Source organism: Cynara cardunculus (genome assembly GCF_001531365.2).
Source record: "Cynara cardunculus var. scolymus isolate 2C chromosome LG 9, CcrdV1, whole genome shotgun sequence".
Taxonomy (NCBI): Eukaryota; Viridiplantae; Streptophyta; class Magnoliopsida; order Asterales; family Asteraceae; genus Cynara; species Cynara cardunculus.
Window position 1 is genome coordinate 10,177,414 of NC_037536.1, and position 17,087 is coordinate 10,194,500.

A 17,087-nucleotide genomic window follows, 5' to 3' on the forward strand; every position below is an offset into this window, starting at 1 on the left:
AAAAATTACACAAAAAAATGAGGAATTTCAAATAGTTAATTTGATACTAATATTGATATATTTTTTGTCAAATTTTTATGATATCGTCAAACATATATTTTATTCAAAAATAAAAACATCATCGTTTTCTCAAAACCACATAAAGTCATATTATAACATCGACTGAGATAAAGAATAAAATGAAATATTAAAAATTCGATGTATCTCGCTGCATTGCGCGAGTACGCTTCTAGTTATATTATAAAGTATTTAAGAAAAACTTTTAAAAACTGTTTTTTGTGCATAAATAATGTTTATTGATACATATTACTTAAAATTTAAGATTATAAATATACCATGCGTATGTACAACTTATTAAAATTGTATATTTGAATTTGTGCAACTAGCCACAGATAGACATAATCAAATACAAAATAAATATTTTATTTTAAATATAAAAAATCTAATTAATTTTCAAATATGTCAAAAAAAAACATTTTGGTTTATAATAATTAATTAATAACATTTTATTGTTTTATAATTTGTTTTTTTATAACATATTCGTTCAAATAATAGAATTTAATTCCTATAAAATAAACAATCCAAAATTTCAAACTTTTACAATTTATATATTCTTGTATATCATTTTCAGGGATAAATCCAAAATTTTTTTCAACACAATTTGACCATAAGAAAAAAATATAGGGAAATTTTTTCAAACGATGGCACCGTTTGACTATAAGAAACAAACATATAAATTTTTTTCAAACAGTGGCATCATTTGACTAAGAAAATGACACTATCATGATTCGAACTTGGGTCTGTGGTGGAATAAAAGCTTTGCAAACAAACTCTACCAAATAAAACTTGTTCTCATTGTCGTTTCAAAATACATAGGATGACACACAACAAATTAACACAGTTGCACCGTTTCTGAAACCTAATTTTTTTACCCTTCAACAAAGATACGGTGGCACGGTGCCACCTATACCACATAAGTGGGTCCGTCCATGATCATTCCATGACATTTTGTCAAAATACAAGATTTTTTTATTCCTAGGCATGGCAATGGAGCAAGGATGGAGCGGGTTTTGTAATCCCCGGCCCCAGTCCCCGGTTTGTAATAACATTCCACGTCCCTGATCCCGGCGGATACGGGGATTAACATCCCGTCCCCGATCAAACCTCTATCAATCCCCGGTCAAAACCCGGTCAAACTTCATGAAGAACATCCCTTAGTTTGATTCTACCAAGGATCCCCGATCTCGGTTTGAGTAACATCCCCCGGCCCCGACCCCGACCCCGGTTTGAGCCTATTGGGGATCGCTGGTCCCTGTCTCGGGACCCGTTTTACCGAAGAATCCCCGTCTTCGACCGAGTCGGATGAACCGGACTCCCCACCAAATCGGGACAAATCACCATCCCTATTTATTCCACGTTTAATGGAAACTTTTTGAAAAGTTTCAGACAACTCTCACCTTTCGATATATTTGATATTGATAATATTAAATTTAAAATAATATTCGTAAATTAAATAAAAATGGGCAGTTGTTTATGTTGCTTGATTTGGTCTGTTTTTTGAATAGTTTAATGCCAAGAAGGATTCATCAACATTCAACTGGACCAGATGTTGGCTGACGATTCCATCAATCTCTCTGTCGACAAATCATGTGATTGAAAACACGCCCACCCACAAACAAATTCCCATTCCTATGAATCAATCAAGAAATTCTCCGGTGATTCGCTCCGCCCCCGGGCAAGTTTGGAATCAGAGTTCTAGTTCCACTTCCAATTCTGGTTCCATCTATGGCTTCCGCAGGGATCATCAGCCTATCGAACAGAAAAAGACCTCCTTTTTTGGCTTAATAGTTAGGGTTTTGACATGTAAAGGGGATATAGCTCATGTGGATGAAGGTCATCCTCAACCTGCTACAGTCCCATGTAAGTTTTTTCCCCCAATTTCCTATGTTTTGATGTAATTATTGAAAACTGAACTTCGTATTAAGTTCACCCTAAGAATTTGTTCACTAAAAATTGATCTTATACGGATAACCTAGTTTGTGATTGATGCTTGTTTGTTACCAAAAGCTGTTTTGGTAGCATCTTTTAAGGGATTTTTGGGTTTAGGGCTCTAAGAGCATGATACTTTTGGTCAATCTTACAATAGTTCATGAACTGAATCATGTCCATGGAAGGAGAATCCCACGTTTGACTTTTAGAAGTCAAATAAGGTGTCCATTGATCTTAGATTAATAGGTATAAATATGCACATAGAATCCATACATTAGAAACATGTTGAATTCGAGCAATGGTCACTCAAATTCTGCTCAAATTCGATTGTTGGATAATAGGTATAAATATGCACATAGAATCCATACATTAGAAACATGTTGAATTCGAGCAATGGTCACTCAAATTCTGCTCAAATTCGATTGTTGGATCGGTGTAATGCTCTTACTAGTATTGTCATATTAAAAGGAGTGAAAGGTAACAAGATTTTGTATAAAAGAGTTGCAAACGCATGCTTTAGAACTTGTACTCTTGATGACTCCTGCAGAAAAGTTGTGCAGCGAGTGCTCGTAATGCCTTTCTCCGGGTAGTCTTTTGTTGCATTGGCTTCGTTCCAATAGTGTAAGTATTACAACAATGTTGCTTTTCTGCAGATTCAAACCCTGCTTCTTTGAAAAGCAGCAAAAAACACGACTCTGCTTCCTCTACGCCTTCCGTGGCCTCTAATGGACAGCAGGGCTCAAATGGGTTATCCTTTGAAGATATTCGTAAGGCGACTGGAGATTTCTCTACCTCAAATATAATCGGGGAAGGAGGATTTGGTACTGTTTATAAGGGAACACTGAAAAATGGATCCATCATTGCTATAAAGCGTGTGAAAAAGGTTACTGTTCTTTTGCATAAAGTCATGGAGGGATTGTGAAAAGTTTCTGTTGTTTATTTACATTTCTTATGGCAGGAAACTTATGACAGAGGGACACCAGTGGAGTTCAAAAATGAGATCCTAACATTTTCAAAGATTGAGCATCTGAATCTGGTTAGATTCTACGGATACATAGAACATGGAGATGAGCGTATTATTCTGGTAGAATATGTTTCAAACGGAACCCTTCGTGACCATTTAGATGGTAAGTGCAGTTACATGTATCCCGTTTACACTAGAGTTCAACGCTCATGTCGTACCTTGTGTATGCAAGCCAGTACTGCCTCCAAAAGTGCAGTTTCGTCTTTTCACATTGGGCACAACTTTAGGGTTAAAATTTACTGTAGAAGTGATAATCTCTGCCTTTTCAGGTAAATGTGGAAGCGGGCTTGAAACCGGGGAGCGTCTAGACATTATGATTGATGTAGCTCATGCAATCACATATTTACATACATATACAGGTTTCTTGCTGTTAGCATTCTTGAACAATTCATGAAATATCAAGAAATCTACATTAATTGGTTTTTTCTATAAAACTGCAGATCTCCCCATAATCCACAGAGACATAAAATCGTCTAATATACTGATCACTGATAAACTTCGTGCGAAAGTGGCTGATTTTGGATTTGCGCGCATAAGGGTTGAAGATCCAACCGCCACTCACATTTCTACTCAAGTCAAAGGAACCGCAGGCTACTTAGATCCTGAATACCTCAGTACGTACCAACTTACCGATAGGAGTGATGTTTACTCCTTTGGGGTTTTGCTTGTGGAGCTCGTAACAGGAAGACTACCAATCGAGTTAAGTAAAGCTCCCAACGAGAGATTAACGACAAAATGGGTAAGTTCTTACATCATATTGCAAATAAATATAGATTACGTTAAATGGTGTCTGTCTCCATTGGCTGATGTTGATAAGCAACATGTTGCAGGCAATGCAGAGACTCAAAGGAGGGGAGGTGGTGCTGGCGATGGATCCAAAGCTAAGGAGGAATCCGGCGTCAATGATGGTGGTTGAGAAGGTGCTGAGACTCGCGCGACAATGCTTGGCCCCCACAAGACAATTGAGACCGTCGATGAAGAGATGTGCGGAGATCTTGTGGAGAATCAGAAAGGATTTTCATGAGCATAAGGATGTTATGGCAGCTGCAATCCATTCTGTACAGGTACCTCAGATGGATGCCAGAAAGAACCGCCGTGAATTCTTCGGTATCGAAGACAGCAACAACCAAAGATTTCAATCTGCGTAGAAATTGTATAAAAAAGGTCCCTTTTTGTATGTAGAGAATTTATTCAACTGTTCATTTGTGTTTTCATTACAACGTTGTTGTTTTCCAGTTTTACACATGAAAACTAATAAGACCCCCTAAGAGAAGATGTAAGCATACTGTTTTTTTGTAATTTGGTTGATTATAACGGAAATTTGTGATGGGTGTTGTTGCTATAAGTAAGATGTAACACGACTTGTATGATTTAAGCACTTCCCAGTAAAATTCAACATTATCACTGATTTACTGGGTAAGATTTTATTCACTAAAACTCATCGTATGCAACAATTTATCCCGGTAAACGCTAACCATGGTAAGATTCTTCGTCCTCATTTACCGGGTAAGACTCTCGATTCATGTTTTCGCTCTTACCAGGTAAGATTATTTGCCCTTGCCATATTCATCCGATAAACTAGGGTGCTCAAAAACCCGACTAACCCGATCAACCCAACCCAACACGTCATAACTCAACCCGAAGCAACCCGATGTCTAATCGAGTTGTAAAATTGGTAGGTATTGGGTTGATATTGGGTTACTATTATTTGAACCCAACCCAACCCGATGAACCCGATATCCTTTTATTTATTGGATTTAATATGATTGTTGAATTTCTATTAATATGTACATTAGACAATTACACTATCATGTATACTTTTCATATACACATATTTTCAATCTATTCATATCTTTATATAACTTATTTGTATATATGTTCAGTGACTGTGAACATATATATGTAAATTGATAAAAATAACTGAATGTGATACACATAAGAAGTATTGATAAGTTGTATCAAATGATTGATGATGAAAAATAAATTATAAGTAAAGAAATAACATATTCAATATTAGAAAAATATTTTAATGTACGAAAGTATCATCCCGACCAACCCGGTTACACTTTGGTTCAGGTTGGATTGGGGTAAGATTTTTCAACCGCAAGTATTGGGTTAAGTTGTACAAATGTCTTCAACCCGATTAACCGAACCCATGAACACCCCTATGGTAAAGTGACTTTTACCCGGACAAATATTTGATAGACAGCACCTAAGTTCCAATTTGGTTAGGTGGCAGCATCTAAATATACGTACTTTTGTATTACTATGACTTCCAAAATATCATTTTATTACACGTCGTAAATCCAATTTAATGGGGTTGAGGAGTACTCATAATTTCTTTAAACAATAACCACCATTACCAACTACTTGCAATCATAAGAACCAACAGCAGCGAGGTCTTAGTGATCATGTCCCAAACAGCTTACTACAGTCTACAACTAACTTCACTTTCAACCATCAAATCCAAAGACACTGAAACTTGGATCAACAACTAACACAACATATGCCCTAAATCCATGCCATTAATACAATCGACTATCTAACTAGGAGAACCAGACCTAGGGGTAGGCGACCTCGACATTGACCTAGAATTCGGACTGCTGCTCCTGCTACTTGTCGAGTTTGACCTAACCGGCGACGCGCTGGAAGAGTAGCTCCTATAATGCCTCCTTGGGGAAGAAGATACACTTCGAGAAACAGACCCATAACGCCTGCTCCTGCTCCTCAATGACCCTCTATAGTCCGGTGAATAATCCCTAAACGACGCTCTGTAATCTGGAGAATAATCCCTCGAGCAGTACCGGTACCGGTCCTTCCTGCAATAACGGTCTTCTGGGCTGTAGGACCTGGAATGGTACCGGCCCCTTCTGCAGTAACGGTCTTCTGGGCTGTAGGACCTGGAACGGTATTGACCCCTCCTATAGTAATGGTCTTCTGGGCTGTATGACCTAGAATGGTATCGACCCCTCCTATAGTAACGGTCTTCTGGGGTGTAAGATCTTGATCGGTGCCGACTCCTCCTGTAGTAATGATCTGGGGTATAGGACCTGCGTCTACCAACTGGTGACCAACTGCTAGAACGAGAGTAGGACCTCCCACGACTCGAGGATGATCTGCGGCGTCGGCTACTGTAACATGGAGAGTAGGACCTGCTCCTGCTCCTCTCTCTTTCAGATGGAGAACTGCTCCTCGAATAAGGAGAGTAGGTTGGTGATCGACGATGGACTGTATCAATAACGGAAAGAAGTCAACATATGTAAACCAAAGTAACACTCAACAACTCTGCAGATGCACCATGAAGGTAGAACATAGAAAGTAACATCACATGTGAATTACAAAAATATTTATGATGAATATCATGAATAATGAAAAAATGCATGACGATATTCATGAATAGTTGGTTCACACTATTCTCAAAATACCTACAGTTACTAAATGAACTTTCCCCTACACATAGTGTGCGTGTATGCATAAAGGGAAGTTTTTTATTTGGCTTCTGTGAACCGATTTGAAATAGGAAATCTGAGAAAGATAATATCCAGACATACCACGTACAGTCCTCAGTCCAAGGTACCTTCCTGGAGTGGGTGTCCGGCCTCTCCGCCTCCTGGCCTGTTGATGAAAAAAGGAAAGCATGAGCTCAAGAAGCTACAACAAAATCACTTGTACAAGCAGACGTTCGTATTGCATAGACATTTCTTATTGACATGAAGCAAGAAACTTCTGAACGGTCATATATAAATAAAATTGCACGAAATGAATAAATGAAAGAAATGAGGATATACAACCCTCTGGGTTGATAGTCTGATATTTGCTTGTGATTTGATTTGTTAGTTTGGAACTTTGAGGAAGAGCTGCAACATACAGCAAACTCTGTCAAAAAAACACTTCACCCGGAGAGCAAACAACATTCAAATTGAATACCAAAAACTACAAGATAGAATTCTAGAGACAAATTTAAGCTCGATGTATCAACAATGAAATGAAAAACAACAAAATACAATAAGAAACATTTACCTTCTCCACAGTGATGACACGGCCCTCAAGAACAGAGCCATCTAAATACTTGATGCAGCGTTCGGCTTCCTTTATATTGGACATAGATACAAACCCAAATCCACGAGATTCTCGTGTCCAAGGATCTATCACACGATGAACATCTTCCACCTAACAAAATACATATATCACCATGAAAATATGATCTGAACACTCCTACACTGAGACAGATAAATCAGCACCTTATATCACCATCTATTAGTTTATCCTACGGATGAACAGTCAAGCAGCGGTACCAGTAAACATGGCAAGGCATTGACTGCTTGTAATCAAATAGATTATTGCAATATGTAAATGATTAGATAGCATTTGTGGCCTACCTTTCCCTCTGCTGAGAAATGCTTCTCAAGATCTCTCTTTGTGATACGTGGGGATAAACCCGTAACATACAAATTGTTTCCAGGATTTTCAATGTCACTTGCATCATAGCTCCTGCACCGCTTTCAATTGAGTAATAAGAAACCCAAAATTTAAATAACCCCATTCCACCTTAAAATTTATTTGTCAGCAAAAAAGCCTTATTTTAGAAATCAAAGATAAAATGAAGTGGACTGGTGCTTTAGCATTGAAAGAGTTAAACTTAATTCAGAAAGAATAACATGAATTAGTGACGCTTAAGCTGTGTGTGTGATTATATGAAGGAACACTCACCGACTCCTGGAACTCGATCTGGACCTTGAGACATGGCGCTTGTGTGGTGGTGAAGGAGAAGGGGAGTACCTGAATGCCAAAGGGAGCAATTCATTAGACAAAAATAACCTTTGAGTTGAGAACCAACCATACAATTGATGTACGTAATACAGAGAGACATGCACATACCTTGACCTCCTCGAGAATGACATCTGGAAAAACAAAGGGCTTAATTAGCAATGACACAAAGGTGATCAGGGAAATGTTCCAAAGTTTCAAGAGTCCAGGGCCATAAATATGCAATTCAAAGGACATTTACACATAAAAAGCATTAAATTTCCAGAATCATTGTATTTCAGACAAAATCTAAAATTAAGCAAGACAGTTCACAAGAACCTAATAAAGAGGAACGCAAATTCTTGCTCGAATATTGATTTATATCAAATGCATACCAGAACCGCTCAAAGTTACGAATAGACGATCAATGTTCAATACTCACTAATGTGATCAGTGAAAAATCATCGGAAAGCATAGAGTAACTTCGATTCCGGCACCCTTTCAATCGATCCTACAATTATCAGACTTAAAACATATTCCGAAATCACGAAGAAAACAAAATCAAGTTTGATCATTCACACTATCGGTAAATCATATCATCACACAAAACAATACGAAACATGATCACATCAATCAGCAAATAATGATTTACAAAACATTCATGATCAATTGATTAAAGGGGCAGACAAATGGGCGTAAAGGAATCATGTGACTCACCTGGACGATTTCCCAACGAACAAGAAAGAGAAAGAGATGAACAAGAAAGAGGTTTGATAGATGGATGGATGAATGAATTTGTGTCGATTGATCTCTCTACGTATATGTGTTGAAGGAACCTTGAAGCTTTTACGAGAAACCAGATTGCGACCACACACGTGGAACACTCCGGAAAGTATGAGAAGGTTCTCGATCACCGGACCCCAAATCAACCTTTAAACCTGCTTTAATTCTAAAATTTCCCACATTTATTTATTCTTACTAATTTTTAAATGATAAAATTCACAAAATAACAATCTACTTTCATAAACTTCTTTATATTGCATTGTACTTCCAGTTTTTCTCATGGCGGTGATTCAGAGCAGTGGTCGTCGATGGTGGTTTAGATCGGCGGTGGCCAACAGTGGTTTAGATTGGTGGTGGTCGACGGTGGTCATATTGGGTTTTATGAGATTGGAGTATATTGGATTAAGAACATATTTGTTATTATGAAAAATAGAGAATTTCATTCCATTAAAATAACATATAGTTGTTAAAGAATGTTAAATTCCTTTATTTGTGGAATTTGTAGGATTTTGAAGATTTATTTCATAAAAAGGAATGAAATTCAACATTTCAATTTCACCAGATTCCTTCAAAATCTACGAATCAGATACAGGTAAAACTCTACAATAAGCTAGTCCTAGATCAAAAAACCACCACTCTTATCCATTAAGTTCGTTACCCTAAATTAATGGTGAAAGATTATGAAATGTAATTTGTTGTTTGTCGGATGATCGTTGTCGCTGCATCGACATAGACGATAGATGAAGAGATAACAAGTCGACCTTGCGGTTGACATCACTTATATGGATATTGAATACATTGAGAATTGAGATTTGAGATTTTCCTTCTTTTTTTTTATTAATCTCGATATCCAATTTCTTCAAAATCAAATTTCTTTAACAGATTTCATTTCATCCAAAAACATTCTACAAACCAAACGCCACCTAAAATTCTGAAAATTTACGCTAATAACGAATTTATTAAAGTGATTTCATTTTTTAACCATCTTAGAAACCCTTTTCCACAAATAGTTAAAGTTCACAAAAAATGTATAAAATGAAAAGCAAGAAAAAGAGATATACAGTAAATTGAACAACTAATTATAAGAATGTAAAGTGTAATTTTTTTAATCAATTAAAAACTTCACACAGAAAAAAAAAATTCTACGGTCTTTTTTTTTTTCTGCGTAAAGTCCAATTTTTCTACGTAATTTTTTTCCTTACGCAGAAACTCATTTTCCTGCGTAATTTTGTTTTGTAAACTTTGACTATTTGGGAAAAAGATTTCTAAAATGGCTAAAAAGTGAAATCACTTTAACGAATTGGCTATTTGTGTAGATTCCCGATGAAATTCTTGGATTTTGAGTTGCCTGGGAAGGGAAAATTGGGAGACCGAAGATGAACCGCAAGCCGCCTTCAACAACCGTTGACAGTGAGCGGATTTAGATCGAAGAAGCTCTTGCCACTTCTCCATGACATCAAGTTTGCTTAAGAAACCTACCGCCACTACTGTTTGTGAATCTGTAGCTACCTCTATTTTTAGAATAACCTCTAATCCATGTCATTTGATATGTCATCAACTAATGTTGATTTATTTGGAATGTTATATTAGGATTACCAAAGCCACTTCAGCATTTATAGATTATCAAGCACCGAGTGACCTTGACTGGTCTAGCCTTAACGTCGTGTTCTCAAATTTGGAAAGAAAAAGAAGAAATTTTTTATTTGTCTTCTTGAGAGTGAATAAAATAAAGGGAAAAAAAAGGAAGAGATTTTCATGTTCATGAGACAGAGAGAAAGGAAATACGTCATTTTGCCAATTATACCCTTATTTATTTTACAGGAGATTTGTAATTAATAGATAGAAGTATAATTTTATAAATATTTTTGATTTTTTTAAAATTATTTCCCTTCGTCTCCCTCCCTCCCTCAATAATAGTGGTAGAACTCATTTTGATCCATATCATCATCGTTGCCGTCGTCGCTATCGAGCACGTATTGTACGCTATCGAGCATCATAAAGAACATGTAATAGAAGTTGCAAATAAAAAAACAATCGAACGAAGAAAATGCACTAACAGAGAGAAACACAAAACTTGCAGCAGGGAGATGACGAGAAGCATATTCGACTACATTGATACGATGTGAATAGAATTCACGAGGTTTCAGTGGAAAGGTTTGGGAGTTTAAACTGATATAAAGAGAGAATAAAGGTCTAAAAGAAGTTACTAGAAAAATGATTTTAATAGTAATCATTAGTACAACTCCGAAGAAAGGTTGTTTGGCACAATATAATGGTTTCTCAACGATGCATTCGCTCAAACAAAAAGTGTGGAATAAAAAATGCTTGAACAACACTATTTATTAACGGGTTGGATTCCGGTAAAAAAGGAAGTTATGGTGAGAAGCGTAAGAAGAGATCTCCACCCTTGAATCAATCTTAATTGAATGTCAAAACTAATGAGGTACAGCAAGATGCACTGGATCAAATTCCCTTCTAAAGCACAATTCATTCGTGACATGATTAAAAGTAATCAAAGGTTCAGATCGCTTCTTTAACAAATTTGGTGGAAAAAAACATACTTTTAATATTAAGTTTGTTGGTAAGAATCTGTCACCTAGTAAGCTTTAACCGGGTAAGATTCAAGATTCTGAGTCGTGGTCACCGAGTAAAGTAAGTAACTCGGTAAATGCTTATTCGGTTAGTGTTTGGTAAACAGCCACTTGGTTTGTATTCGGGTGTACATGTGTAATATACCTTCCAACTACACATACAGAAGTAGATTTATTCAATAACAACAACCATCAAAAACAAGTTCTATGAAGCAAACTGATTCAGCCTTACCTAAAACCAGATGCTTTCAAATTTTGCTTCTTGGTTTACTAAACAACGAATGTCGTCCTTCTGCAATTATTTCTGCGGTTGCTTTGTTCTTCAGAACAACAAGAGTACCGTTATACGCCCCTTTTCCGCCCAAAAGCTTTGCGCTGATCTCCAAATCATCCTGCCAACAAGGTCTCTTGTCCAACATAAGCATATAAACAAAAACCAATCTAAATTGGTTCGACACTTATCGGTTTTTTGGGCAAAAACTATGTAATCATCCAGATAGATGACCATTAATAACAATTTACGACTGTTTCATGATTCATACTATGAACCATCATCGATGTTGAAGTCATAAATCAACTAGACACAGACCATCAAAGATATATATATATATATATATATAGGGGAAGGTTCAATAGAAAAGGTAAAAAGGATGAGAATGTATGAATACATGATTCATATGTAAATCATCGGCAAACCCAAAAAAGATCAATTTGAAAATGCATATGTGAACCTAAGTTCTCTTACAGACCTTTTTACCAATTTTTCACATAATAAGTGAACCCACGTTCCCTTTTACCAAGGATTCACATATGAATCATTTATTCATACATTCTTAACATTTTCCCATTTCTTATTTGGACCTTCCTATATGTATTTCTTATATATATAGACTTGCGATCATGTGAGACCAAGGGATTTTCGTGAGACCCGTAAGACCAATTCTCAACCTGTGGATTAGATCTACAATCTGAACATTCATAATCACAAAATTACCACGAGACTTCTCAACAATCACAAAATTGCCACCGTGCAACTTTAGACCATTAAATCATTAGCTTATAAAGTTGATCAATGAACATAAATTGGTCTACGATTCTTACGAAAAACCTTCGTCTCACATGAACCCAACCCAACTCAATGTATGTATGTGTGTATATATATATATATATATATATATATATATATGTATATATATGAAGGAACCTCCTGCATCTATAAGGGTTTTAAAATTCATGAAGTTTCACATATTGTAACATGGTATCAGAGCGAGCATGTATCTATAACCATTTAAACTTGTATATATGTAGAACCTTAACAGAGATAGGGTATCACATATCCTAACAATAGGAAACATGCAATTGAACAAGAGATTGAGATTGAGATTGAGACTGATTGATTAAGAAATGCTGAAAGTGGTAAAGAACTTACATTGATTTTGGCAGTAGAAAGGTAAGAGATAGACATATCCACAGAAACATTCATAGGTACATCCTTCTCATAGACCATAGTCGCACCAACCTCATCTACTAAGCTCGCAATCGCACCTACCGCAAGATTTCCATTTCTATCCTGATTTAGGGGGAAAAATCACAATTAAAACTCAGCAAAACCTAGCAAATAAATCGTCTCGATTAATTATGATTGAAAAGGCAACTCAGAAGGCTTAAACAACAACATAATGGAAATGAAAAACTAATCGGAGTGTGAAATTGAATTGAAAGAAATGGAGATGGGGTTCTAACAGTAAGGCGATCGGGGACTTTGAAAGTGCAAGAGATAGAACCGGGTTGGAATCGGTCAAGTCGTATGCCTTTGAGGGTGAACTCTTCGTAGAAGCTGTGGAAGGCTTCAGGCCGTTGGGGAGGGACGGTGACTCGGGCGACTCGGTCGGAATCATGCTGGGTTACTCGTAGAAACTCTCTCGTCTTCTCCATGGACGACTCCATTCTGTCTTTAGGAAATAATACACCTTTGGAAAAAGATAATTATATTTAAGATAGTTATATTTACCTGTGTTCGGATTACTTATAAAAATAACTTTTTGATTTATTCTGGTGTGACATCGGTAATAATTATTATGTGTCCCATAATACGATCAATCTTCAATATTAACTATGAATTTATAGCAATCTTCATATTCAACATTAAGAATAGGGTCAAACATTAAACCCTCTAGTCAAAGTCAACATGACCAACAAAGTCAAACACGTTTATATTACAATTATAGAATTTCAAGACGAATACAATTTAAGACTAAAATTCAATCATAACAAGCATTTTTGAGTGTTTGGATAAACAACTTATACTGGTGTCAAACTGGTAATAAAGAGTTTTTGAAGAAGTTAAACTCTTCTAACTTATAATAATTTGATAAGTGTTTTTGTAGAAAGCATAAGTTGTTTCAAATAAGCAATTCCAAACACCCCCTTAAGGACGATTACCAAAAGCTTTTTCCATGGTAACGCGCCGGGATGGGGGCGGGGACCTGAATCCCAGTATCCGTCTCCAATTACTTATCACATTCTCATCCACATCCCCAACGGATTTAATTGATTGATTTTTTTTTTCAAGTTATTTTAAATTAAACATGTGAGAGATCATACATGTTTAAATCTCAAACATTTTTAATAAACCTAAAACCAAAAACGAATTTAATTTAATACAAAAAAAATCACAACATATATAAGAACTAATAGCCTAAAACAAAAAAAAATCAATTTAATTCAAAAAATGTAAAGTCATATGTACAAAAGATATTGAGTAACATAAAACTATATCGAGTAATATATAAAACTTATCGAGTAATTGTATTTTGACTTGACATCCAAAATATTACATATGAACATTCAAAAAATAACAATTTTAGATTATAAACCTTGTTAGAAAATTATGAATTACCTTTAGTTGAAATAAATAATATATATGTGTGTGTATATATATATATATAATTTATTAATTAATATATATAATAGGTACGGGACGGGACGGGGCGGGGAGTACGTTCCCCATCCCCGATTTAGTGGGGAATTCCCGTCCCGGGCAGAGGCGGTTGGATCGGGTTCCCCGACGGGTCGGGACCCATTCCTATGCCTAGTTTTTTCGTTCATTTTCCATTAAAAGACTATTATTTGTAACGATAAAATTGTTTGTATAATAACAAATAAGTTGTTGTTCGGTTATTATGTTGAATAAGCGGTCTGAATATCAGAAATGACCATTTACTCCATGATAACAGATAAGTTGTCGTTCAGTTGTTATGCTGAATAAACGGTTTGAATATCAGAAATGACCATTTTACTTCAACTTCATATTTTTATCTAATAATAATAATAATTACTTGATAAAATGTATTTTGTACAACAAGGAATAAGAAAAATACAATACAACCCTCTGATTCACTGGCCATCTTTCTCCTTCGTCTGCAAATTCGTAAATCAACCTTTAAAGTATTTGGAACGAAGTACCAAAATCAATCTTCACATATCATTATGCTTCATGAATTTCCACCAGCAAATCAGGAATTACAAACGTTTGATTTCAAAAACATATCAGGAATCAACGAACGACAAATCAGTAAAATAAATCGAGAAATCAACAAAGGGTTGATTTCAAAACAGATCGTTCACAAAATCTTGATTTCCCGATTTCAAAATAGATCCAGGTTTACAAAGAACAGAGATTTACAAGCTTAATAATAAAGAAGGGAGATGATCGATGGCGAGGAGAACCACAGCCAGAAGTAGAAGTTGGTTTCGATGCAAGAAGACAAAGAGGAAGGGCGTGTTGGTCTTGATGCAGGAAGACGGGTGGGAGGGGAGGTCTATAGTGGTGGTGTGGAGATGATCGGTGATGAGGAGGGTGGCTTGGAGATGACCGGCCAGAAGGTTTACGACGCTGGAAGAGATTCCAATGAACTTTTCTTTTGTGGAGTTGGTGTTTAACAAGGGCATGTTTGGAATAATTATATAGCTGAATGTAAAGGAGACATCTACTTTGGTTGAGCGATTAAGTCATCGGTTGGGCGATATAAGCCACAACCGAACAACTATTTTATCGTTGAGTGAATAACTCATATAGGCTATACAGTCCATTAAGCCACAACCGAAACCTCTTACCACCTTTACCGGCCAGTAAAATAATTGTTGGCAAGGGTCTCATGTTCTGTAATCATCTCTTTATGAGTAAACGTATTCTTTTTTATCTATCGGGTAAAATTATCAATCCTTGTTATGTCTATTACTTGATAAAATTATTGGTATTTGTCATGCTCATTCGATAAGGTAAATGACTCGATAAGCGTTTGGCAAACAACCCCTAACAAGTCATGAGATCGTGCCATGCATGTTCACGTAAAACATTATAGCATCTTACAAGAACCTCATTTTTGTACTTTTTTATCATGTAAACTTAATAAATTAAGAACTAACATTAGTTACTAATAAGAACCTTGTTTTGTGAAATACGAATATAAAAATCAATAAAAATATTTAAAAAACTAACAAAATATCATTTTACACTAAATTTCAAGGTAAGAACGAAAGTTCTTAGGTTCTTGAATAAAAACTTAAAAAAAATATGAGTGATTTATCATTTATATGATCGCTCTATCACTCTCTCATGATATTTTTTAGAAGTTACTACACTTTTTACATAATTGAAAGGTATTCGCACAATGCAGCGAGATAAATCTTGATTTTAATGTTTATTTTTTATTATTTATCTCTATCGATATAATACGATTTTATGTGGTTTTTGAGAAATCGATAGTGTTTTTATTTTTTAATGAAATATAAATTTGAAAATAGCATATAAAAAAATCGATATTAGTATCAAATTAACTATTTAATAGTTCTCTTTTCTTTGGTATAAGTTATTTAATTCAAAATTTTATTATGTTTCAATTTAGATTTAATACCAAAGTAATTTATTTTTTGTTTAATAATATAATTTTTTTATAAAGATAATAATTAAACATTATGTTAGAACTCAATGATTATCTTAATTATATTTTAGATTTTTTACGTTTAAAATGAATGTTTATTCTGTATTTAATTATGTTTATCTATAGTTAGCTATACGAATTTAAAAATGGAGCTTTAATAAGTTGTATTTGCACAAAATTACTTATACTCTTAAATTTTAAATAATATATATTAATAAACAATATTTTATGCATAAAAAACTTTCAATAGTGTTACCTTCCTTGATCATGACAAAGTTTTCACTTTTTTTTTTTTTATGATGGAGATTTAAATTAAAATTATTTATAACCTAGTACCAATTTAAGCATTTTGTATATTTATATTAAAATTAAAAAATATGGCAAAATGACTAAAAAGACCCCGTATTTGAGTAGCATGTGAAAGTACTTAACGGCTCAACTTGACGGAAGTTAAAGGGATGGACGATCTTTGCAAGAGAATTTAAAGGCAAGGGGTCTGCTATGAAATTAGAGCAGTAATGACAATTAATTTCAATAAAAGTAAGGGATGATTTATGTAATTCACGCTAAAATATTTTACTTAATTAATTAATTTTACTTTGTATTAACTATTTATGTTATCTATACTATATTATAAAACATTTGACAAAAACTCTTAAAAACTATTTCTTATGCATGAAATACTTTTTATTGATGCATATTACTTAAAATTCAAGATTACAAGTAAATTTTGCAAAAATATAACTTATTAAAGCTCCATTTTTAAATTCATATAACTAACTGCAAATAAATATAATCAAATATAGGATAAACATTCATTTTAAATATAAAAAATGTAAATTATAATTAAGATAGTCATCGAGTTCTAACAGAATTTTTAATTATTATTTTTATAAAAAATTAAATTATTAAACCAAAAATAAATTACTTTGTTATTAAATCTAAATTAACGTATAATAAAAAAATTGAATTAAAGAAGTTACACAAAAAAAAAACGATAATTATTAAATA

At 34.6% G+C, this 17,087-nt stretch overlaps 3 protein-coding genes across 4 annotated transcripts; 1 reads left to right on the forward strand and 2 right to left on the reverse strand.

The window, feature by feature from the left end:
- Positions 1 to 1,528: 1,528 nt before the first annotated feature.
- On the forward strand, positions 1,529 to 4,353 carry LOC112518730 (calmodulin-binding receptor-like cytoplasmic kinase 2). Its single transcript, XM_025126529.1, has 6 exons — positions 1,529 to 1,920; positions 2,643 to 2,872; positions 2,948 to 3,116; positions 3,283 to 3,372; positions 3,454 to 3,752; positions 3,844 to 4,353. Exons 1-6 carry the CDS (start codon positions 1,692 to 1,694, stop codon positions 4,159 to 4,161), a joined length of 1,335 nt encoding a protein of 444 aa, XP_024982297.1. The 5' UTR covers positions 1,529 to 1,691; the 3' UTR covers positions 4,162 to 4,353.
- A 1,112-nt stretch (positions 4,354 to 5,465) lies between these two features.
- On the reverse strand, positions 5,466 to 8,607 carry LOC112518707 (serine/arginine-rich splicing factor SR45a-like). Of its 2 annotated transcripts, none has more exons than XM_025126497.1 (7): positions 8,477 to 8,607; positions 7,892 to 7,914; positions 7,724 to 7,792; positions 7,393 to 7,504; positions 7,034 to 7,183; positions 6,565 to 6,628; positions 5,466 to 6,241 (listed from the first exon to the last, which is right to left on the reverse strand). In XM_025126497.1, exons 2-7 carry the CDS (start codon positions 7,912 to 7,914, stop codon positions 5,556 to 5,558), a joined length of 1,104 nt encoding a protein of 367 aa, XP_024982265.1. In that variant the 5' UTR covers positions 8,477 to 8,607; the 3' UTR covers positions 5,466 to 5,555. The 2 variants fall into 2 exon arrangements, with proteins under 2 accessions (XP_024982265.1, XP_024982264.1); XM_025126496.1 differs by lacking the exon at positions 8,477 to 8,607 and adding an exon at positions 8,202 to 8,465.
- A 2,555-nt stretch (positions 8,608 to 11,162) lies between these two features.
- LOC112518429 (acyl-coenzyme A thioesterase 13) lies at positions 11,163 to 13,097 on the reverse strand. The gene is made up of 3 exons (XM_025126118.1): positions 12,877 to 13,097; positions 12,563 to 12,703; positions 11,163 to 11,525 (listed from the first exon to the last, which is right to left on the reverse strand). Exons 1-3 carry the CDS (start codon positions 13,078 to 13,080, stop codon positions 11,382 to 11,384), a joined length of 489 nt encoding a protein of 162 aa, XP_024981886.1. The 5' UTR covers positions 13,081 to 13,097; the 3' UTR covers positions 11,163 to 11,381.
- Positions 13,098 to 17,087: the final 3,990 nt, after the last annotated feature.